Here is a 25105-nt window from a genome sequence, read left to right on the forward strand (position 1 = left end):
ATACACAGTGACACACTACAACTTCCATGGCAAGATGGTGTGATTTGGTTGGTTGGTTGTTTTTGCTTGGTTTATTTTTTAGCTATTTTTGTTTTGCTTTTTCTTTTTAGGGAGGAGATAGCAAGGGCAGAATCAAAGGGATGGGGAGATGAGTGGGATTGGGGTGTGTGAGGTGAAATTCACAAAGAACCAATAAAAAGTTAAAAAAAAAAAAAAAAAAGAAAGAAATAGTAAGACTGGAGAGATGGCTCAGCGGTTAAGATCACTGACTGTTCTTCCAGAAGTCCAGAGTTCAATTCCAAGCAACCACATAGTGGCTCACAACCATCTGTAATGGGATCCGATCCCCTCTTCTGGTGTGTCTGAAGACAGCTACAGTGTACTCACATACAAAAAAGTAAAAGAAATGAAAGAAAAGTAGCCAAGGTTTAGCATCTTCCCTCCCCAGGCTGCTTTGGTTACCACAAATGGTGTGTGTGTGGGTGTGGGTGGGTGGTTTTGTTACCACTGAGAACAGGACAGACAGATGTTGCTGAATAGCCTATCTGTAAAGACTGCCACATCAAGGGACTGTCTGACCGAAATGTCAGTACAACCAAGGTAGATCTGCATTTGCCCATGTCTGCAATCTTCATAAGTCTGCCTCCCTGCCATACCAGAGCTCATAAACGAGAAATAACTGAAATTCAAGTTCCTAACCACCTACCCTCCATCTACCTGAGTCCCCTGGCTGCCTAATAAAAACAAAACCAAAAACAAACAAAAAGCCAAATATACTAATTAATTAATGATAGAACTGGTAGGTTTCAATCCAACACAAATCCAGTTGCACTTTACCTCTGATCTCCTGAGAATCCCAGCCCAGACACCTCTTGGGAAAGGGGGTTTAATTTCATATATCTCTGAAACTTGTCCTACTGGTGGGTAGGACCTAGGGCTTTGTGCTTGTTCACTGAGCTGCATACACCCTAGCACTTAGAGGGTTAGGTTAGAGGGTTAGAAGACACTGGGTACCTTGACCTCCTTTTTTACTTTTCCCTCAAAAAATTTATGGATATTGAAGAGTCTTGATCATCTAAGAAGTCCACCTAGTTCTTCACCTAGAATTTCAAGAAGGGAACAGTCATCTGGGCTGGGGGCTCTGGTTTTGACATGAAGACCATGGAGACTCAGCCAGTCCCATGGCTCTCAGCCCAAAGTCTAAAGTGGACTAGAAATGGCACTGTGTCTACTGAGGCTGGTTCTAAACCTGACTCTGTGACCCTGAGCCTATGTGGTACCAGCAAGCTATTTCTCAAGGCTTTGGTTTTCTCATCTATGAACTAAGGGTCACCTGTATGGACTCTGCCCCCTTTGCATTTTCTAGGACATATTAAGCAATGTTTGCTCTTTAAACAGGTCTTCAGAGCACTTCTAAGTGTGGGCCAGACCTAGCTTCCTTTTGCCTGGCTCCTTCCCAGCTGCCTCTGTCCCTCAGCTGTCACCACCAGACCACTGACCTACTATGTGCACACCTCCTGATCTCCTCTCACTGAGCACAGTCATCTCTCAGGTGCTTAGGTCTGCTCCTTTCTTTCTTTTGGTTGGATATTTTATTTATTTACATTTCAGATGTCATCCCCTTTCCTTATTTCCCCTCCCTAGAAAAACCCTATACCATTCCCCCTTCTCCTTTTAGCTTTTATGCCATTTTAATTACACGCAAGTATTAAGGTCAGTTCTAGGTTGAGGGTCTAGTAATACAATAGATGCAAATAGTCAAAGAACAAGCAAGACATTAAACGTGAACACTCCTGTGATCACTGTTTCTAAGGGCTTATCAGGATGACCAAAATATCTGAACCTACTTCCCTGTCTGAGGCCAAAGTCATTTTTATGTCTGAAGCCTAATTCCTGCTCTAGCCTAAAATTCAGATTCCTGCCTGAAATTACTTCTTTGTTCTAGCCTAAGATTTAGATTCTTACCTGAAATTCAAGGAAGTAGGCTTCAGGTAGATCTGCTCCTTTCTAAACTAAGGTATTTGCCACATGATAATTGCATAATTGTGTGCTCTCTCTCTCCCTCCATCCATCCCTCCATCCATCCCTCCATCCATCCCTCCATCCATCCCTCCATCCCTCCATCTATCTCAAGCTCTTTTCTATACTACCCTCAACTTCCTTATCATTGAATTCTCTCAGAGTTTGAAAAAAAAAAAAAAAAAAGTGCCTGGCACACAGTAGGTGTCCAGCAAAAACTGGATTCACAGACTAGTAGAATTCAAGAGATTTCCTATTAAAATTCTCTGGACACAGAAGTATTTGACGAGTGCACAGTGATAATGAGCTGTGTGAGTAGCCCGCTAACACTGCTGTCAGAACCCACAAAAGGATAAGCAACAGATGAACTCCGAACCACCTTCTCTGCTTGCAAAGCAGTTTGGAGCCCCAGATTTCCAATGGGAGGGTGAGCGGGAGGGAGAGGTTAGGAGAGGCTAGAATTAGCCAGAATTAAAATCAGTAATGAAACTCTGTCCAAAGACACTGCTTCTCAGCTTACCTATAGTTTGGGTTCTGCTGTTCTTTGTTTTCTTTTGTCTTTAATTAATGAAGCAAGTTGCAAGGGCAGGAGGGGAAGAAGGAGGTGACTAGAGGAGGGAGAGGCAGGAGGGGGTTCCAGACTCCTGAGTACCTGTCATCTCTGTGACGTGCACTGCTGGCTCTAGTTGTATTTTAAATGAAATCTCATCCCAATGTAGACTCTACGTCTGGAATTACGATCCACCCTGTGATCTGTCACTTTTACATATATGCACAGGGGAGTGGAGCGGTTTCCATAGAGAGGAACTATCACAGCCCACTACGAACAATACCAGAGAAGATAAATCTGCAACCCCGAACAGTCAGAAGTTCAGAGGACCAGCCAGGAACAGCCAGGAACAGCCAGGAACAGCCCTCCTGACCCAGAAGCTGTGCCCCTCACCCTGAGCGTTTCCACTCCAGAGCAAAGTCCACTTACAGGTAAGGTTGTCCTTGGGGGACTGACTTATGAAGCGTAAATGTATTTTCTCTCAACAAGGGCTGGCTAGCTACTAGACAACTGAGAGTTGTTAGCAGCCGTTGGTGGGAACTCATGGGAAGGGAATACAGAACTATATGGCTGGGCTTGTTTTAAATCAGCAGAAATTGGTTCCAGGGACACCAGGGAGAAATTATTCAAGGAGCAAAATGATCATTCCTGTGTTAATATATAGAGACCGGCTTTGAAGAAGTTGCAGATTCAATGCAGTTTGTACACACACACACACACACACACACACACACACACATCTCACACACACACACACACACACACACACACACACACCTCTTGTCTCTAAGTACAGTCCATCTCTGAACACAAAAGCAGTCCTTGGAGGTACATTACAACTAGGTAGGGACATCAGGGCTCAGAAACTAGAGGCCCATATTCCACACTGCCTCAGAGCACCAAGGATGTATGGATCTCTGGTCTACTTGTGTGTGTTTCTCACCTGTGGCATCTCCTTTCCTTCTCTGGCATGGCTTTTTTGGGGTAGGGAGAGGGCGGGGGCAGGTACTATAACAACCCTAAGATGGTAACCCAATGCAATAGGAAAGGTGAAGAATTCTCCCAGCCCTGAAGCCTTTTCAGCTTGCAATGCTTGCTGGAAATGTAGGGGGGTAGGGCGATGGGGGGAATTGCAATGGCTACAATGACTTCCACCTGTGAGTGCCAGGGATGGGGAGCACATAGAGGGATGTCTCACATCTACCTTTTAAAGTTCAAGTTTCCTGAGAATTCTATTTGCCGTATCCTTTCTAAACATGGCTATATAAAAATGAGTAAATAAATACAAAGAATAAATAAATAAACAAACCTCTTCTAGGAATGGAATAATTAAAATAGACCCCTGACTGGTCTATCCCCCATCTGCAGGGGAAGAGAAAAGCCTGTCTTGCACAAGCCCTCACTTTTTACATTTAGGGAGAGTTTCTCAGGTCTAGATCTAGGCTGGGGAGTACTCTACACAAACTCTCCCAAAAGTAAAATATTTCAAAAAGCTTCGTGCTGTAACACTTGAAATGTGTAGTGTTCCCTAAGTTCTGCAGCATGGATTCACAAAAAGGTTTTAGCTGGCTCATTTCTGGGTTGAGTTTCCTATCTGTGTTTGCAGACACGGGCCCCAGAGGTCCAGCTCTGTGTCTACTGATATACTTGGGAAGCTTCGAAATCCATGGTTTCTGTGTCCTGTGGTTTTGTTGTTGTTGTTGTTGTTGTTGTTGTTGTTTTTGTTTTTGTTTTCCTGTGGATCTGGTTGGATCCTTCGTTGCCTTATAGTTAAAACTTGATTCTGTTGTAGTTGTCAAAAGTGATCGAACTCTTTAAAGACCCCGTAGGAAAGTACTGTTAAAACAACCCCCAAAGAGTCCAGACACCTGATAAGAAAGATATAGGTTTACAGATTTGCTTCCTAAATTTAACTAAATGTGGCTTGGCATTTCCATAAGAAGTAACATGGATGCCTTGAAATTTCGTATTGTTTCAGTTGACGTAAAATGGTCCTAAAAAAGTTAACAGAGAAATTTGTTCAAGACTTATGAGTTACCCAGGGAACATTGGCATCTCTTTGTAGTTTTGCTTTTATTTGCTCATTTCAGTTTTTCAATGCAGAGTCACACATTGTCTTGGGTTGCCTGCTACTCCCTATGTGACCAAGTATGACCTTTAACTCTGACTGCCCTATCTCTGCCTCCCAGTACTGATATTATAGGCATGTGGCACTATGCTTGAAAACAAGCATTTTTCCTTTGATTTTATAACAAGAAAAGTCCCGAAGAGAAATGTGAGGCTGTCTCCTAGTCCTAACCATTACTTTGATGGTAAAAATACCTAGAGTGGTAAAGAGCCCTTATACGTTAGATACTACAGGGCTAAAGTCAGGGCTTCTCTATAGAGGCAATAGGTCTGGGTAATAAATAGTCTTTGCTTTACAACTTTTCATCCACTCATAGCTGGCCTGTGTGTATGTTCAGATTCTTTAAAGCAAGGTTCATGTATTTTGTCATAAAATGCTATAAAATATTTTTGATAAAAATATTTTTATCAAATGCTTATGATGCTAAACAAAGAAGCAGATAAATAAATTACTTTAAAAGGAAAGAAAGGTGGCAGCTACAATGTACATCTAGGAAAGGAGGAACCTTTACAGGAAACTACAATGAATGCAGGGGGTTGTCTGTGCATGTGTGTACATGTGCATGTGTGTATATGCATATATGCATGCAGATGCATGTATCTGTATGTATTATATAGATGCATATGTGTGAACGTGTGTGTGTGTAAGGAATGTGGGGGGGGGCTTAAAAATTACTTCAAAGAACTGAACTCAGGCATAAATGCAATTTGAGCTGGGTCTGGTGGCTTTTGCATATTTTCCCAGTACTTGGGAGTTTGAAGCAGGAGGACTATAGCAAGAGTTTGAGGCTAGCCCAAGCTATGTACTGAATTCCATACCAGCCTGAGCTAAAGAGTAAGGTTCGTTTTTTACAGCCTAAGGAAGTCTGAGATTGCCTTGAGCCCATTCCTACTCACCTACTGGGAAAGGGCATGGCCAAGGTCATACAGACATTAAAGTGAATTTAGAACCCAGGCTTCTGATTACATGTCCCATCACTATACACCATACCTGCAGATAACAAGACACCCTTTCTCACTGCTAAATCCTCAGCAGAATTCCTGTGTTGATTTACTTACAGAGTATCTCTTACATTTTTATTAATAAATTCTTCTTTCATGTAATACATGCCAACCACAGTTTCCCCTCCCTCCCCTCCTCCTAGATTTTCCATACGTACACACCTCCTCCTTCGCCCAGACCCTCACACACTTCTGCCAGTTGTTCTAGAGGACAAGCACAGATGACTAATTTTGAAGACTAGGAAGGTGGCCACATATTTACTTAGTTCATGCATCATTGGCTTTTGGGGCCAGGAGCAAAGCTACAGTAAACAATCTAGAAATGCCAGACTGGCAAACTCTCAGTCGGCAGTGACCATCAGAACCAATAGACAATTAACTGTTCTGCATTGCTCTGGTAAAATACTGGACATGGGCAACTTCAGGGAAGAAAGGGTTATTTTTGGCTCACAGCCCCAGATGTCTCAGCCCATCATGGCACAGCAGAATAGAGAAGCTTCCATCATGATAGAGAGAATTCAGACAGGAAGCAGCCAGAGGTGATATACCTCCTAGGAACACCCCTGTTCCCCAGTGACTTAGTTTCTCCACCTTCTGAGTTTCCAGAACTTCCCAAAAGTACCTCTATCCAGAGACCAAGTATTCACATCCGCAAGCCTACAGGAGCCAGTACATGTCCAGAAATATCAGAAGAGTGTGTTAAAATACGGATTGTTGTTCTCTTTATTTTGATTCACTGGTTGTAGAGAAAGACCTGAGAATTGTTTGCAGTTGAAACAAGTTCCCAGGAGCTGCTGATGCTGCTTGTCTGTGGATCAACTTCGAGAAACCTCCCAGAAGATCATCAGACATAACTCTACTGGGTCAGGAATTTGAAAGTAGATGTATAACAGTAGGAGAGGGAGAACTGGGGGAAGCCACTAGAAAGTCCTAGATGCCAGGGACCCAAGAGGTTCCCAGGACCCGACAGGGAAGACATTAGTTGAAATACCCAACAAAGGGGAGAGAGAACCTGTAGAGACCATATCTAGTGGATAAGCACGGTCCTGATTCAGGGATGGAGCCACCCACCCACTTAAAAATATTAATACAGAATTTCTCCTGTCAAAAGGAAATGCAGGGACAAAGAGTGACCAGAGACTGAAGGAAAAGGCATCCAGAGACTGCCCCACCTAGGGATCCATCCCGTCTGCAGACACCAAACCCAGACACTATTGCTGATGCCAATAAGTGCTTGCTGACAAAAGCCTGGTATAGCAGTTCCCTGAGAGGCTCTGCCTTTGTCTGACCAACACAGATGCAGATGTACTCAGCCAAACATTGGACTGAGCGAGCGGACCCCAATGGAGGAGTTAGGGCAAGACTGAAGGAGCTGAAGGGGTTTACAACCTCATATGAAGAACAATATAAACCAATCAGACCCCCCCCCAATGTGTACAAAGAGTACACATTGGGGGGGGGGGGGGGACAATTCATGGCTCCAGCTGGATACGTAGCAGAGGATGGCCCTAGTGGGCATCACTAGGAGGGGAGTCCCTTGATCCTGTGGAGGCTTGGTGACCCAGCGTAGGGAAATGCTAGGGCACTGAGGCAGGAGTGGGTGGGTGGGTGGGGGAGCACCCTCATAGAGGCAGGGGGAGGGGATAGGGAGCTTCTGGAGGGGAAACTGGGAAGGGGGATAACATTTGAAATGTAAATAAATAAAATAACCAATAAAAATGAAAAAAATAAAATATTTTTTAAAAAAGAAAGAAAAAGAAATACTCTATTGGATCCCATGTCTCCTTCAGACCTAAGTCCCTCTCATACCTAGTTTCACATCCTGTTTTCTACTACAGGGAGCAATGTTGATGCCCACCTACTTCCTGCTGCTTCTGCTGCTGCTCCTAGGGAGCCCGAGGACAAGCCTCTCCCACAAGTTATACAACCCTGGACCAGTCTTCAGCTGCCTCAACACAGCCCTGAGTGAGGTCAAGAAGAACGAGCTGGAGGATGTGCCTTTGCTGAGCAAGAAGAACTTTGGCCACCTGCCCACACAGGACCGTTCGGGAGAAGAAGAGGATGAACAAAAGCATGTGGAGAACAAAAGAACTTTCTCGAGCACTGTGGGTGGGAATGGAGCTGGAAGCATCAGGTACAGGTACCAATCCCAAGCACAGCACAAGGGGAAGCTGTACCCAGACAAGGCCAAAAGCGACCGGGGTACCAAGTTCACTCTGTCCCTTGACGTTCCCACTAACATCATGAACATCCTCTTCAACATCGACAAGGCCAAGAATTTGCGAGCCAAAGCAGCTGCCAATGCTCAGCTCATGGCACAGATTGGGAAAAAGAAGTAAAGCAAAAGCCAGGCAGGAGGGCAGCACATTGAGACAAGAGCCCCAGAGTAAAGAGTGAGGGAAACTAAAGACATGCCCTAAATTTCAAAGGACGGTCCCGTTTTCACAGGCTGCTCCCCAGCTGTGCCCCCTGATCCACTCTTGCTTCCAGTCCTGTTTCTCTTCTCTGTACATAGACACTCAAGCGCAGTATTGCTCAGCCTGTGCCCACAATGGAGATTAATGTCTCTCCCCGTATCCTGAGTCTGCTCTCTGGTTCCCCATGGCAACAGACAAGTTCACTAGTGCCCCTCCTTTCCAAGCTCCTCCCTGGGGTCCCCATGTCTGAAGAAAGAGCATTCAGGCTCCCTCCTTGTTCCACATTGATCTGAGCCTGGGCAGAGACACGGAGATGCACAGCTCACCCTCTTGATACCAAATACCTCCCCTACTTCCTCATCCGGATTAAAGTCAGTGGCTTCTTGAACTTGTGCTTGTCTCTGCTTTTCTTCCATGAAACTCTGATCTTAGAACAGGAAAGGCGAATGAAGGATGTTGCGGATGGGTCAATTCCCAGTCCCTCCAAGGAGCAGCATCTGCTAAAGAGGAAAGATAAGAGTTGCTAGGCTTTCGTGGTTCCATCCCAAGCCATCTCTGTAAGATGCTCCCATAGAAGGAGCATAATTTAGGATTTGTTTCTGAGAGGGCATCAGTGCTATGGAAGAGCAGGAAGCTGTAGCATTCTAAATACCTCCCTAGGCATGGAGCGGCAGATTTATTTCCCTGGGATGTGTGTGTGTGTGTGTGTGTGTGTGTGTGTGTGTGTGTGTGTATGTAGTATGCATGCATATGTATTAGCCTGTTAGCATTGTGGGGGGCACATGTGTGTTGATGGGTGTGCCTGCATGTGTGTACACATGTTGAAGGTAGAGGCTAATGTAGTTGTCTTCCTGGATAAACCCCCCCCCCTCCTTATACATTGAGGCAGGATCTCTTACTTGAACCCATCGTTCACCAATTCAAATAGTGTAGTTATCTAGATTGCTCCGGGATCCTCTGTCTCCCCCTCCCAGAATCTAGGATTATAGAAAGCCTACCACATACATCCCCCAACCCCCAGCATTTTTATAGAGACACTGGGAACCCAAACACTTGTACTTAAGCTTGCATGGTGTCTTAATTTCTTCCCATTGCTGTGATAAGACACTATGGCCATGGCAAATTATGAAAAAGTGTTTATTTTGTGCTTACAATTTTGGAGGGTTAGAGTCCATGACCTCATAGTGAAGAGCATGCCAGCAAGCAGGCAGGAAAACATGGTATGGAGCAGTAGCTGAGAGCTAACCTCTTGAGACATGACCAGGAGACAGAGGAGAATGGCAAAATGGCATGTTTTGAAACCTCAAAGCTTGTCCCCAGTGACAAACCTTCTCCAATAAGGACACACCTCCTGATCCTTTCCAAGCAGTTCCACTAACTGGAAACCTAATATTCAAACATTTGAGCCTGTGAGACATCTAATTCCAACCACCACTCTACCCACTGAGCCATCCCCTTCACTGAAATCTCTTTGAACCCACATACCTACCTAATACAGTACAGGGTACTGCAAGAAATCCTGATGTCTCTCTAATGCGGGGGGGGGGAGGGGGGTTCTGCTTTCTGGAAGCCAATAAACTAAGTAAATGAATAGAAGAAAATCTGGAAAGAAGTCAATGCCACCACAACACTACCAATGATGAACTTGAGAGTGAGGGCAGTTGTGTAAAATTACAAACATTCATAGATTCATGTAAAGAATCCAAAGATAAGAGTATTTAATATGAACAAAATTCTTCTAAAACTGGACCACACTAAGAACTCTGGTGTCCTTCTGGCAGCAAGACTCAATGGCCAGATTCACAGAAAAGAAACTATGGTCCTATGACTTCTACACAGTGACAAACAATTAATAAATATAACACAACACACACATACACACACACACACACACACACACACACACACTATGAGCATCAGCATCACTACCAAAAGTAAAGTCAAAATAAAAATGAAGCTAGGAGCCAGGTGTGGTAGCACATGCCTTTAATCCCAGTGCTTGGGTGGCAGAAGCATGTGGATCTCTATGAGTTCAAGGCCAGCCTGGACTACAAAGCAAGTTCCAGGACAACCACGGCTGTTACACAGAGAAATCCTGTCTTATAAAAGGTATTTTTTAAAATGAAGGCTGGTGTGTAGTTCAATGGTACACATTTGCCTAGTTGTTTTTCAAGGCCCTTGACTAAGATCCAATACATGGAGAGAAATATGGAGACAGGAAGATGGGGTGGGGTGGGGAGGGAAAAGGTATAAGGGGGGGAGGAAGAGGGGGGGGGGAGAGGAGGGGGAGGGGAGGGGGAGGGAGATAGAATGAAAACAAATTAGAAACTGTTTTCCACTGATGCGAAAAGTACCAAGATTTCTGGTCAAATATATAAAGAGCTACTTTTGAAAATTAAACTTAATAGAAACAAATCCAAAAAAATGAAGACATGACAGATCACATTAGCACATACACATGTGCAAAGACAAATGAGCCATGAAAAGGTTCTACTTCCTAACAGCTACACTATTACACCCACCACATATACTCCTCTCATCTCTCATGTGGGCGAATGCCTGTGAGTTTCACAACACACTACACTGGTGATTTTAACAGACACTCTCCTGCATTATTCATCAACGCTCCGGCGAGTCAGAGAGAGAGGATTTGGCAATACGCAGTGAAATTATAAAGTTTTACATTCTTTGATTTAATAATCATTCTTTTGTAAGTATTACAGGAAATTTTAAACCTTCAATATTTTTACATTTCAAATGCCCCCATCTCCTCAGATTAATACTCCAAGCACAGGGAAATTAATTTTTCTGCATATTACATGTGCATGAGAAAATCTTGTAAGGTCACTAGCATTCCTGAAACCAGGCCTGATAAGTATCTATGAATAGTATCTTACTTAATTCTAATGAGTATATTCCAAGGTTTGTAGGTTGTTTTTTTTTTTTTTTTTTTTTTTCAGTTTTAGAGACAGAGATGGGAGACCAGAGAAGTTAAGATGATAACCAAGGTGTCTCTGCTGTGAATGGCAGAGTCTCATTCGTCTGCTCATGAATTCTCTCTTAATGAATACTGCAAGCTCTAGAAACACCAGCCATCCTCTACCTCACAGGTCTATGAGCTTAATGAGCTGCAAGTGTGAAAACATTAAAAAAAAAAAAAAAAAAAAGCCTCATATAAATCGGGGAGTATGTCCCCAGCACGTGAGTTTACAGATGATGAAAATGTGCAGATAATTCATGAGCTAGGATGGTTGTCCAAATCTGAAACTCATCACTGAGAGTAAATATAACACAAGGTTTCCTTTCAGGGAGCTCCCATTCAACAGTTCTGTCTGTCTGCACACACAAACCCTGACTTAAGATTAAATAATACCTCTAAACAAATTAACCATAATCCCTTCAATGCATGGGAGGTAGACATGGCCATATCCTAAGAACACCATCACTTTTATCTAACACGCCCAATTCACTTCTGTGCTGGTATCTTCAGAGGACAGCTATCAAACACTGCCTGAGGAAGTCCCCTGCTCCTCCTGATTTCCCCCCCAGTCAGAGAGGAACTGATGTGCAGGTGAGGAACAGCCACGCACAAGAGCATAGCAAATTAACTACTTTAGCAGCCATGGTCATTAGTAAGTGACACAGAGGGAGCTTTAAGCTCACAAGAACTAAACACTGTTTGGGGAACTTCCATGAGCTCTAGACAGATAATAATTTGCCATTTTCCTAGGACACAGTTTTGAATTATTCTGTAACACAGATGTGCACGAACAATTGAACTATCTGGTGAGGAAGTCTCACATATTACCCAGTGTTTGAAAACTCTCAGAGAAACTGTGTCACTCTTTAATAATGGCCATGCACCCTCTTTGGAGTAATGGTTTCAATGGGGTCACTTAGGTTTTCTTCAGTCAAGTAGGAGGAAATTACTGATCAGTGCAGAAGTGCACAACGGGTTTCAGGCTCCCCTCTGTGAGTAGGTTTTGGTTGAGCATGTCTTAGGGAATATTGGAGGACCGTGTCTGGCTCAGAATCCTGCAACTGTGGCATGGACAAACAAGAAGGTGTTGAAAACACCCAGTTGGATGGGATCCATTTATTATGCCGCATAACTCACATTTAAGTTACGTTTTATTGATAGTGTGCATGTGCACACACAAGTGTGTGATGCCACAGCACAAATGTGGACACTAGAGGAAACTTACAAGAGCCACTCTCTTCTCTTCTTCCCCTATGTAGCTCCCATGGATTGAACTCAGGTCGTAGGGCTTGGCAGCAAACACCCTGACTGCCTGAGCCATCTTGCTGGCCTTCTAACAGACTCTTACATTCCATTTATTACTTTCATCCTCCGCCTTCACTACAGTCCGTTCTCTGTGAGAACAAGGGTTATGTTGTTCAGTGCTGTGTCCCCAGTAGCTATGCTACAGAGAAGCATACAGTGCATAAGTGATTAACAAATTAAATGAAGACGTCTCAAGCTTCTTGTGGGATGAAGACGTACACGTTTGACTTTAAACTACAGTGTTTACAAAAGTTCAGAGCATCTGGCTTAGAAGAATTACACTAAGCCCTTTAATTCCTATTTGAATTATGAACATTTCATAAATAAATTAAAGCTCATAGTATTGAGTAATGATTTTCCTAGTTTATGAATGCTCTTCAGAGAGTTAAGGGTAATTAGTGCACCTATACTTTAAAATTTAAAAGTATTACTAAGAGTTTGTGGAAAAGTTTGTCATACTACCACCGTTCTTAAAAGGAAATGGAATATATTAAATTTGTAGTCAATCTCAAATATTTAACAACCATTTATTGAAGTAGAAAAACAATACCAAAAATGTATGTGGATCCTGTAAAAGCAAGTGTGTAGGTTTGCCTCACTGAAATGCTGGACAGGCGTAGCAGCTGCCTGTAATCTCAGCATTCAGAACAAGAAAGACGGGGGTCACAGAACAAGCTGGGAGCTACACTAGCTTAATCAGCAAGCTCTGAGCTCGTCTTACAGACCTTACCTCAGCCAACAATGAAGAGAGTGATCAAGGAAGGCACAGGCCCAGTTCAGAATCTCGCCTCCACACACTTGTCCACACACATGCTTCCCACATACAAGTGCACATATGCATATGAGGAGCACACACACCTACCATATATACACATGAAAAAAGGAAAACTGGACTTACGAATACCAAGATGTATCCGGTTTATTTTAAAACTTAAGACACCATTTTCACTTGAATATATTACATAGTTAATTTTTAAAATAAAATCCACAGATGTTTTGTGCATGAGCAAGAGAATGTACTTCACTAATGCCCTCTAGTGGCTAAAGAAAAAAGCTTTAAAAGTACACTAAAGAATGTAATAAATTTTAACTTTAAAAAAAAAAAAAAGAGGACCTAACAAAACTATGAAGCACTATCTAGGATATGCAAAGGGAAAAATCATCAACTACTACTTAATACCACATTTTAATACAGAGAGAAATTCCACAGCTATAGCTCAGCTATCCCTAAGTCCTGGGTGCAAATGAATGGTGGTTCTGGTGATTCAAAAAAGAATGCAAGACAGTAGAGTTCCAGGGTTTCAGGGAGCAAGTGACTCCGAGTTACATCTCTGGTCACAGGACAAGTATATTCTGGAAAATGAGGTGAGACTGTCTTGGTTGGATTTTATGAAACCACTATGAGAGATAGGAGTGGAATTGTACTTGGTATGAGGTGGGAAAGACTTTGACCACCATTTTCAGAAGTTCATACCTCATGTCTAAAAATACAGCAAGTCAGACAGGAGAGATGGCTCAGCAGTGACTGATGTCAGGAGTGACTGCTCTTCCAGAGGTCCTGAGTTCAATTTCCAGCAACCACTTGGTGGCTCACAACTATCTGTAAGATAATCTGAGATATATATATATATATATATATATATATATATATATATATATATATAATTATATATTATATTATATATTATGATATATATAATATATATTATATATTATATATAGTACATGTATAATTATATTATATATAATTATATATCTTATATATTATATAATTATATATAATAATATATAAGATATATAATTTATATATAATATATATTATATATATATAATAATATATGGTTTGAGAAGTATGAGAGGGATTAGAAGGTGTGGCCTTCTTGGGGGACATGTGTCTCTGGGGGGTTTCAAAAGCCAACTCCTTGTGTCTCTATCTCTCAGCTACTGTTCCAACACCATGTCTGCTGCCCACATGATAATAATGGACTAACCCTCTGAAGTGGAAGAAAAGTCCCCAGTTAAATGCTTTCTTTTATAAGAGTTGCCTTAGTATCTCTTCATAGAAATACAATTATAGTAGACCAGGAACTAAGACAGTGGGGAAGATGCCTTTGATGGTAAATGTTGTCAACTTGACAGGATTTCCAGTCACCTAGGAGACAAACTTCTGAGTATGTGTAAGTCTATGAGGTATTTTCTAGATAGGGTTAATTGATGTTGGAAGACTCATCCTAAAATATGAGCAGCCCTCCACTCCATGGGCTGCAGCCCTGGAGTACAAAGAAAAATGTCAGCTAAGCATCAGCATTGAGATCTCCCCATCTGAATCTCCCTCTTTCCCCATTTCCCTGTCCACCCCTCTCCCCTCTCCCCTCTCCCCTCTCCCCTCTCCCCTCTCCCCTCTCCCCTCTCCCCTCTCCCCTCTCCCCTCTCCCCTCTCCCCTCTCCCCTCTCCCCTCTCCCCTCTCCCCTCTCCCCTCTCCCCTCTCCCCTCTCCCCTCTCCCCTCTCTCCCCTCTCCCCTCTCCCCTTCCCCTACTCTCTGTCTCCAATAATTCATTTGTGAAGTGACTTTATAAACACCCAACTCCCTCTTTTCATCTCTCCCAGTTCCCCAGGTTTTCTTTAGTGGCCAGTCTTTAATCCAGCTCAGAATTTACATCGTCATCAAACCTCTAAAGTGGTTCAGAACCAAGTCTGCTGGCCACATTTAAGAATGCCTTTGTAATTAAAAGTCATTGTCAACTTGACTGGATCTTAGGATCTTCTAGGAGACATACCTCAGGTGTATCTATAATGGTATTTCCAAAGAAATTTAGCTGAGGAGAGAAAATTTATCCTAAATGGGGACTGTGCGCCCAGAACAAAAAAAAAAAGGGGGGGGTGGGTAGAATGAGGAGAAGGAAATCTTGATAAACAAAACACTGTTGTTTATGTCTCCCTGCTTCCTGACTGAGGATACAATTCGACCAGCTGCTACATGTTCCTGCTGCCATGCTCCCCTCAATCCCCCAACCCCCCATCCCACTTCAAACACATGCAGTATGGTAGACTTTATCCCCACAAATCATACGCAACAAAAAAACAAACAAACAAAAAAAACACCACTTCCTTTGTTAAATTGTTTTTTATCTAAACCATTCTCATAGCAATAATAAAAGTAACTACCAATAGCCTTCTGGGGTTGGAGAAATGGTCAGGGGATAAAGTGCTTGCCGAACCAGTGTAAAGAATAGAGTTCAGACCTCCAGTAGCCACGTAAATTCAAAAAAGACATGGCTGCCCATCTGTAATCCCTGTGCCTGAGAGCAAAGACTGGCCTAGACTAGCTAAATCAGTGAGCTCCTGGTTCACAGAGAGACCATGCCTCAGCAAATAAAGTGGACACTTGACATCATGGCTAAATGCCATACTCCTGCACACACACACACACACACACACACACACACACACACACACCATACACACATGTATGACAGGTCACCTGAAGAGGGAGTATGTACTTTCTTACCTCCGGGATACTCATATCTAAGTTCTAAAAGTGCCCAACAGTATTCTTGTTTATTTGTTTGCTTACTTGCTTGTTTTGTTTGAAAAGCAAACTGAGGACTTAAAGCCCACACCTGGAAAAAGGAAATAAAATATTCTGGAAGCATTTATGATTTAATTGATGTGCAAAGTATAGATAATGAAGAAATAACATTCATAATCCGTGTATTTTCGCCTCAGAACTGAAAAGGGAAAGCAAAAACATTAAGGTTCCATACTCCTTTTGATGCTTTGTTCTGTTTTGTTTTGTTTTTTTAAAATAGGGGAGGGCAAAGAATAAAGCCAGACATTTGCTATGACATAAGAACTAACATGAAGTAACTCCACCTAGAAGAGACCCAGTAGTTCAAATGATTCTAATCCCTAGAAGGCTCTCAACTGGCAAAGGTGAATTCTACTGTACACAAGAAATTATTACTTTATTGTTGCTATTAATACACTTAATTTAATGCAGAATTTTGGATCTTGAAGATTCTATTTTTGCTTTCCTCTTATTTAATAGGTATATAGAAGATAAAGCATGAGATTTTTAACTCAGCATTCATTTGCCCAGTCATCTTTTTATCAGAAACTCAGCCCCACTTCTTCATAATCTTTTTCCAGAGCAGCCAGATCTTCCCTGGCCTCAACAAACTCCCCAAGCTCCATGCCTTCTGTGATATACCAGTGCAGAAATGCCTTCTTGGCATACATGAGGTCAAATTTGTGGTCTAGGCGGGCCCATGCTTCCACAATTGCTGTGGTGTTGCTCAACATACACACAGCACGCTGAACCCTGGCTAGATCCCCTCCTGGCACCACTGTAGGTGGCTGGCAATTGATGCCCACCTTGAAACCAGTTGGACACCAATCAACAAACTGAACAGAGGTCCTAGACTTCATGGCTGCAATTGCTTCATTTACATCTTTAGGAACCACATCTCCTCTGTATAGTAAGCAGCAAGCCATGTACTTCCCATGCCTGGGATCACACTTGACCAACTGGTTGGAGAGCTCAAAGCAAGAAGCAGTGATGTCAGGCACAGAGAGCTGCTTGTGATACGCCTTTTCAGTGGAGATGATGGGGGCAAGGGTTGTGATGGGGAAATGTATTCGTGGATAAGGCACTAGGTTGGTCTGGAATTCAATTAAGTCCACATTCAAAGGTCCTTCAAAACGCAGGGAAGCAGTAATAGAAGACAACACCTGAGCAATCAGCCTGTTGATACTAGCATAGGTAGGACGTTCAACACCAAGTTTGTGGTGGCAGATGTCGTACACAGCCTCATTGTCCACCATGAAGACACAGTCTGAGTATTCTATGGTGGAGTGAGTGGTGAGGATGGCGTTGTATGGTTCTACCACAGCAGTGGAGATTCTAGGAGATGGATAGACAGAGAACTCCAATTTTGTCTTCTTGCAATACTCTACGGAGAGCCGCTCCATCAAGAGAGATGTAAATCCTGACCCTGTGCCTCCTCCAAAGCTTCGGTAAATCAAAAATCCCTGGAGTCCACTGCATTGTTCTGCCTGGGGTGGGAGGGGGAGAGGGGGAAACAGGCAATTAACTAGACGATAATGGCAGAACATAGCTTCCCAAGAACAAAAGACTCAGAAAGGAGGTAAAGTGCTTGCCTTACAAGCATGCAGGTCTGAGTTTGATCTTCAGAAGCTACATTGTTTTAGAAGGAGGAAGAGAGGGAAGGAGGGAAGAGGAGGAAAAAAGGAAGAAAGGAGGAAGAGGAGGAGGAACAGGAGGAAGAGGAGGAGAAGGAAGAGGAGGAGGAGGAAGAGAAGGAAGAAGAAGAGAAGGAAGAGGAGGAAGAGGAGGAGGGAAAAGAACTGGTTATGGTTTCAAGTGGTTATAATCCCAGGACTGGAGAGGTGGAGACAGACAGATCACCAGGGCTTAATGATTCTGTCTTATCCTGGTTGGCTAGTCCCAGGTTAATAAGAGACCCTGTCTCAAACAAACCACAAAATAGATGATATCTGAGGGATGACAGACAAGTTTGTCCCCTCATCTCCACATGCACCTGTGTTCACAAATACACACAGGAATACACACACTTTAAAATAATTCAGAATGGCTTCTTTTGCCACCTCAGCTACACAACAAACATAGCTACATTGAAATTACACCTGAGTGTTTCAGCTGGAGTTGGGAAAGCTAGAATTTTACTACTACTTAAGTAGCCCTAATCCTAAACTTTAAGATGCTCCAAACCCTCTCTTTTCTTTCTTTTTGAGTACTTACATGATGCCACTAATAGAAATTCTATATCTGAGCTCATAGAAATGGGTGGTTGTCAACACACAGGCATGTTAAAAGTACCGCATAAAATTGTCTGAAGCCTATGACTATAAAAGGTATTTGAAATTAATAAATTTTACATTTGACTTGGGTCCCCTAAAATTCATGTGTGTGTGTGTGTGTGTGTGTGTGTGTGTGTGTGTACAAATATTCTAAAGCCTGGAGAAAATACCCATCCAAGTAGTTCTGGTCCCAATCATGACAGATAAGGGAGGCTCAGGGTATAAAAGCTAAGTTTAAATATTTAGCTACTTTTCATTTTTTGCCATGAGTTTATCTACATATGACCTGAAGGTTTTGTCAATAATAAAGAAAAGAAAATCAGCAAAATAAAATCCCCTCCACAATAAATAAAAGTGCCTGTTTAAGTTATACTCTACATCCAGGGTACTATATAGGCAACATGCTACCAGTGGTTACACCAAACCACTTACCTATCAAAGGATCTGCAGATTCCAACCCTTATAGTTCTATTAGAAAATTCAGTAAATAACCTTCACAAAATTTGTGCCCCTTGTCATCTTCATTAGTGGTGACAATTGGAAAAGAATACACTTTAAAGAGCTTTGAAAGTGTCTGCTAACACACACAGCACAAATCATACAGTAGTAAAAACGTAAAGATAAGCCAGCCACCTGGCACTTGTAAAGGCTTCCCATGTAACTTTGTAACTAACGACTCCCCTTGAGTATGTACAGGAGGCGCGGGGTGAGAGGCTTTCGGAGCGAGGATGGCAGCAAGTAAGGCTGGTGGATATTACTACAAGATCACAAATATCCAGCATGACCCATCTGTAACCCAAGAGGAGCCACTTGCCAGCTTCCGGATCCTTTCTAGAACAAGCTCGATGACCTCTGAACCCACGGAGTAGCGGCCTCGTGCGTAGTTGTTTGCAGCATCCTCCTTTCCATTCACAAGTTGTTCTGGGTGGAAGAGTGAGTGGTACTTCCCCACGCGGATTTCATCTGCAGAGAGGGAGGGGTGGTCAGTGCTTGCATTCACTTTAACTGCTGGCCTCTTTCTAACTCCAACAGAATTCTATACTCTGGTCCCCATCCTTTTCTTGTGGTATGGCAAAGGAATGGAATTTATCCTGCAAAAAAATGGTCTTTCTTAGTCTAGAAAAACAAAGAAATCTTCTAGTTGGTGATGGTAGGCAAGGTATTATGTATTCCCAAAAGACCCAGAACTTTTTATCCTCCTGCCTCTGCTCCCTGAGGTCTGGAATGACAGGTGTGCACTGCCTGCCATATCTGTTTTAACATTAAACTAAAGAACTGATTACAAGATTCATGCATGTTAGGCGAGCACTCTCCAAACTCTCCCTGTAGTTTCTTAGTTTTATTTGTTCATAACACCCAGCAGAGCAATACTTAGCCTGTACATAAGTATCTTCAGCCTTACCCATTTTGACCCTATCCACTTAGTAAAACTTTTAATCTTTGCATTACATTAACATTCTTTGGCATGAATCCACTTTGTCCCATCAATTTGTTATGCATGCTAACTCTATTCTAATAAAGATAACAACTCTAATCTAAGATAGGCATATAGTGTTTCTCTAGCACAGCAGACTAGTTTTCAAAGATGGTCATAAAAACACTTCCTATCATACATTTGCTTCTAGAAACTTTCTACGCTTGCATTAAAAGGTAAAGTGGGGTCCATATCCATTCCCTGGTGTCTTCATAACCACCTTGACTCATTGAGAACATAAGAAAGGGAACCAGAAGACCTCCAGAGCTAGGTGGCAAATGCCATGAATCTGCCTTGTACCCATGGGATACTTGTTCTTGAGACCTGAGTCCCCATGCTATGACAAGGATCTAAGCATTCAGAGACAGACCAAGTGACAAGGACTAAAAGCCCCACCGGCATCCATGCCTCAGAACTCAGAACACCAACTTGACACATAGGTGAGTGATCTAAGTGAGTCCCCTGGCCCCCATCTGACTCTTCAAATCAGGATCAAGTGGAACAGTGAGAATTTGTACCTTCTGAGTCCCACAACAGATTACAAACGTATGAACAAAATCATGGTTATTCCTGCCTTACTGCATTTGAAGGGAGTTTGTTTTGTAGGAATAGATAACACACATCAAATCCAAAACTACCCCTATCTCTAGCTGCTCTCCTAAGACAATATTTAATTCCTATCTCCAATGTCTCTCTAGCTGCATTTTAGAAGATTTAGGAGGGGGTATTGTTATTGTTAATTATGAAATAGCATTTGGGCTGTCGAAATGGCAAAGTGGGGAGAAAAAAAAAAAAAAACTTGCTACCAAGCCTGTTAGCTTGCGCTGGATCCCTGGAATCTGCATGGTGGAAGGAGAGCAACTACTCTTTCAAGTTGTCTTCCGTCCTTCACGCAAGCACCACTGGGCCCCTTGTGTGTTCAAATGCATACACATGTGGGGAGGGGGGAGAAGAAATGGGTGGGGAGAAGGACAGGGAAAGAGGGGGGAAAGGGAGAGAGGGGGGAGATGAATAAATGTAATTTTTTTTTTAAATAGCATTAGCTTCTTCCATAATTTTAAGATTTATATGGTACCTTTTTTTCTATGGAATAATTTTCAAATACTCTACTCTCTTACAGAAGATAATGACAAATTTTCAGCTTCTTTGCCAATAGCTTCTAGCTTTGCTCTCAGAACCAGGAAAAGGATTCAATGTTCGACTGAAGTGTGTATATGGGTAAACTAGGAGTTTTATATAGTTTCACCCCACAGGAAAGAAGGCCCCTATTTGAGTATGTCTGTCGTGTTACAGACTGAGGTTTGGAAAAGGTCTGCATGATCCTGTTCATAGAAATTAAGCACAATCTCATAATCTTACCTACCTGGTTTGTTTGATTGTGGTCTTGGTTAAAAGCACTAGCAAGTCAAATTTAGATTACCTATAACAGTTGGTTCTAGGTCCATGAAAAGTGTTCTGGGTACATGCTTTCCAGCTCTCGTCTCATGAAAGAAGGTATCTAAAGATGCATTCCTATGTTCCATTTTAGGGTTTTCCAAATGATTGTGTTGACTGTCCAGAATAAAGCCATCTGGCTGGATCCCATGTTCCAAGCAATACAGTTCCCAGCAGGCATCCCCGATCTGGACACCAGCTTGACCAATGTGAATGGAGAGACACTCCCTCTGGAATACAACACAATGAGTTAGAACAGAGTAGGAGCTTAGATAGCATAAGCACCAGTGATTACAAATGTCCAAGACCAAACTAGCTTAGAAATCACAAAGGAAGTTCACTGTCATCCAAAGGAGTGGTTCTCAACCTTTCTACTGTTGGGACCCCTGAATAGAGTTCCTCCTGTTGTGGTGACCCTCAACCATAAAATTGCATTTGTTGTTACTTCATAACTGTAATTCGCTACTGTTATGAATCGTAATGTAACTATCTGTGTTTTGTGATGGTCCTAGGTGACCCCTGTGACCCCCAGATTGAGAACCACTGCTCTAAAGTGTTCTAAGAAAGGGGCTACATAGCTCAGCAGGTTAAGGCAATTGCAGGCCACTTAAACCTGACACTCCAAATTTAATTTATGGAACACACATACAAGTGGAAGGAGATAACCGTCTCCACAACAGTGTCCCAGGAGAAACGAATTCCAAGGAGCAGCCAAGTTTCGTGGAAAACAGAACCAAGAACTGAAATGGTGCTTACAGTCTCTCATGCTGATGAGTCTACTCATTGAGTAAAATCCTTTGCCTTGACAGCCAGATGCCCTAAGTTGGATCCCTAGAACCCAGGTAAAGATAGAAGGAGAGAACAGACTCCACAAATGGGTGGTGACTGGCAATGGTGATATAGTCACATCATACACACAGATACATGCATGCACACAATCGTAATAAACAGGATAAAATATTTTTTAAAATCTGTCTACTATATAAACAAATCACTTACTACTATGCAATGGATAAATAATTGAGTTAAGACTCTATATGTATATAGTCTTATATAACCTACACGTAACTATAATTAGGGTACAATGGGGTGTGATTAAGTGGGTGTTTATATCAGGCTCACTTACCCAGAAAAAAAAAGTTATTAGAAAAGAATAAATTTTAAATCAACCAGCTATGACAAGTAGTAGAGATCACTGCAAACAAATCAAAGACATTATCTTTTCATGCCTTGAAATTTTGTTATTCATATATGCTCTCCATAAGGAGGACTATTCTAAGGTTAAAACTATTAGACATCTTCACTTATTTTCCAAACAAGCAAGTCATTGTGCATAAAAACTGGAGGCCAGGGAGGTGGCTGGGTGGGTAAGGTGCTTGCTACCAAGCCTGAGGAGCAGGGTTTGATCTCCAGATCTGCATGGTGCAAGGAAAGGACTAGAACCAAGTCCTTCTAGTTGCCCTCTGACCCCCACACCAATGCCCTTACCCCTCTACACACAATAAATAAAGTAAATGTAATAATTTAAAGAAAGTTCTATCATGTCCATAATTATATAAAGAATATTTTTCAAATACTTATTTTATTGTTATTATTATTTTGTGTGTTTGTGTGCATAGGAATTCATATCCCCAGAATCCAGATAAACATTGTATGGATAAGTGACTTGCCTATTATTCTAGTCTGAAAAGGCAGAGATAGAAGACCCAAAAAGCAAGCTATTTACAAGAGCTGCTGCATCAGTGAATTCTGGGTTTGATTGAGAGACTATGACTCAGTGAATAAAATAGAGGAGCAGTTGAGGATGAGTCCTAACATCAGCCTTGGGCTTCCACATGCACACGTCACCATACACACATCACCACATGCACGCACGCACTCGCTCACGTGCTCGTCTCGGACCAAGTCTGCCATGGGCTACACTGCCTTCTCCATTCTCAGGTGCTTCAAGCTACTTGGCTTTGTAAGCTGAGGGGCAATGCCACACGGACTATCTCAAAGTCTGAGCTCAACTCCAGACCTCCAACTTCCCACCAGTCACTGGCCTATGGTTTCTACAGGCCTCCAGTGTGGGTGAGAAAGCAAAGGTCAAGAGCTCTGACCTGACACACCCTGGCAATCTGATGTGGACTCTGTCGTGCTCAGCAGCATCAGAACCTTGCACTTTGTCTCCACTGACATGGCATACGATAGACTTCTTCCCTTCAAGAGAAAGTCAGCTTCAGCACTTAGAACTTCATCCTCATTTCTTCTTTGTGCAACTCTGTTTCTGGTGTCAACAGCTGTGAACTTAACACCAACTTCACTTTACTCAGAATGAACGAATAGCCTTCCAACTGTTGGCATGTGAAAATCAAAATAGTACATCCCATCACGAACAAGGTTCGTAAATCCTTATCTGCAAAGAGTAATTCCCCCTCCTCTCCCCTCCTCTTGGACTTTAACAGCTGTAAACGCATTAACCAAACCAGACCTTTGTCCTCTAAGTTTAAGAATGATTTCAAAAGGAGGATTGTTCGTCTGCACCTCGCAGAACCTCTCCACCTACGGAATTCACATGCAGACAGCTGTCAGTTACCACCTCAGGAACTCTGTTGAGAGGCATATTTGCTGACAGTAAGTCGTAGTAAAATCAACCAACAGAGATAAATTGCTGCCCTTCGGGTGCTCAGGCTACATGGTAAGTAATAGTGTTCTTTCTCGACACAGCACAAATAAGTTGGCCTGACACGCCCTGTTCCTGGCTTCAGAAGCATCCAAGGATAGAGAGGACTAGATGAACTTTTGTTTTGCTCTCATCCTCTGTCGCCTTGCTAAGCTCTCTCTGAGAACATGCATCACAGTATTAAAGAGTCTAAGATCATAACTACCCACTAAGTATCGACATCAACAAGTCTCAGCACACTGATAAATGCCATTCCAAAACTGATTTTGAGTTACTGAGAAAGCATAATTCTCAATTAAGTCTTTAATATTAAGATTGCTGTAGATTCATATGCAATTCTAAGAAAGATGACAGAAGGCCTCTCATACCCTTCATTCATCTGCTCTCGGGGGAAATATCTTGCAAGACGACATCATACCCGGAACACTGACACTGATCCAGTCAAGATACAGAACATTCGACTACCACAAGTATCTTTCATGTTGGAAGCCACCATTCCCAAAGAGGAGAAACAACTTAAGCCAACTTAATGCTAAAGAGAATGCCCACTGGGACAAGACAGAGAAGAAAAGGCAATTTGAAAGGTTGCTTCCACTGAAAAATTCAAAATTCTAAGATACTAATAACTAGTGTGATTTCCACAAGGCGAGGGGGCGGGGGAGAGACACACATTAGAGGGGAAGTGGTTCCCTAAAAGTAGTCCTGAAACAGAACTACTAAAAGTAACTACATTCACTCTCACACAGAACTAAAGAGAGGGTAAAGGAAACGCTATATCTTTATCCTGCCTCGCCTTATCGATTTATTAAGGATTTAGGTTGGAGGAATGTACCTAAATACAACCTACAAAACCTGCCACCATCCCAACGCTGTTAATCACATCCTGTGCCCACTTACCATGATGAACTGGAGGTGCCCCTTCAGCCCTCTGGTAACGATTGAGGAGCAGTCATTTCTAGCTCAGCCTTATCATGGGGCCCGGAAATGACTCCACCTGAGGGCTGAAAACATTCTTCACTTAAAGCAACACGCCCAGTTTTTAAGGTTTTCACTTCTCTGGTGGCAACCTAGCCATATTGGGTCTAAACAAACTGTGATGAAGTTTGTGCCAACTACAGCTTAGTCTACTAAGTTAGTGACAATTAAACCACAGCTGCTTCTAAACTCTGTGTACGTTGACTATAATAAATGACTTTCTGTGTGTTTGTGGGAGGAGGGCTCACATTTATGTGTATGTGCTTGTCTTTGGAGACCAGTGGACAACCTCCAGTGTTGGTCCTTAGGAGCCA

At 42.5% G+C, this 25105-nt stretch overlaps 2 protein-coding genes across 4 annotated transcripts; one reads left to right on the forward strand and one right to left on the reverse strand.

The window, feature by feature from the left end:
* Positions 1-2718: 2718 nt before the first annotated feature.
* Positions 2719-8684, forward strand: Ucn3 (urocortin 3). Its single transcript, XM_034511055.2, has 2 exons — positions 2719-3000; positions 7537-8684. The coding sequence occupies exon 2, from the start codon at positions 7543-7545 to the stop codon at positions 8035-8037; it is 495 nt and encodes a 164-aa protein (XP_034366946.1). The 5' UTR covers positions 2719-3000; positions 7537-7542; the 3' UTR covers positions 8038-8684.
* Positions 8685-14940: 6256 nt separating this feature from the next.
* On the reverse strand, positions 14941-24799 carry Tubal3 (tubulin alpha like 3). 3 transcript variants are annotated; one of them, XM_076939405.1, is made up of 4 exons: positions 24714-24799; positions 21138-21381; positions 19054-19206; positions 14941-17453 (listed from the first exon to the last, which is right to left on the reverse strand). In XM_076939405.1, exons 1-4 carry the CDS (start codon positions 24714-24716, stop codon positions 16513-16515), a joined length of 1341 nt encoding a protein of 446 aa, XP_076795520.1. In that variant the 5' UTR covers positions 24717-24799; the 3' UTR covers positions 14941-16512. The 3 variants fall into 3 exon arrangements, with proteins under 3 accessions (XP_076795520.1, XP_076795521.1, XP_076795522.1); XM_076939406.1 differs by lacking the exon at positions 24714-24799 and adding an exon at positions 23254-23471; XM_076939407.1 differs by lacking the exon at positions 24714-24799 and having other exon boundaries at positions 21081-21222.
* Between the last annotated feature and the right edge of the window lie 306 nt (positions 24800-25105).

This window comes from Arvicanthis niloticus, chromosome 8 (assembly GCF_011762505.2).
Source record: "Arvicanthis niloticus isolate mArvNil1 chromosome 8, mArvNil1.pat.X, whole genome shotgun sequence".
NCBI classification, from domain to species: domain Eukaryota; kingdom Metazoa; phylum Chordata; class Mammalia; order Rodentia; family Muridae; genus Arvicanthis; species Arvicanthis niloticus.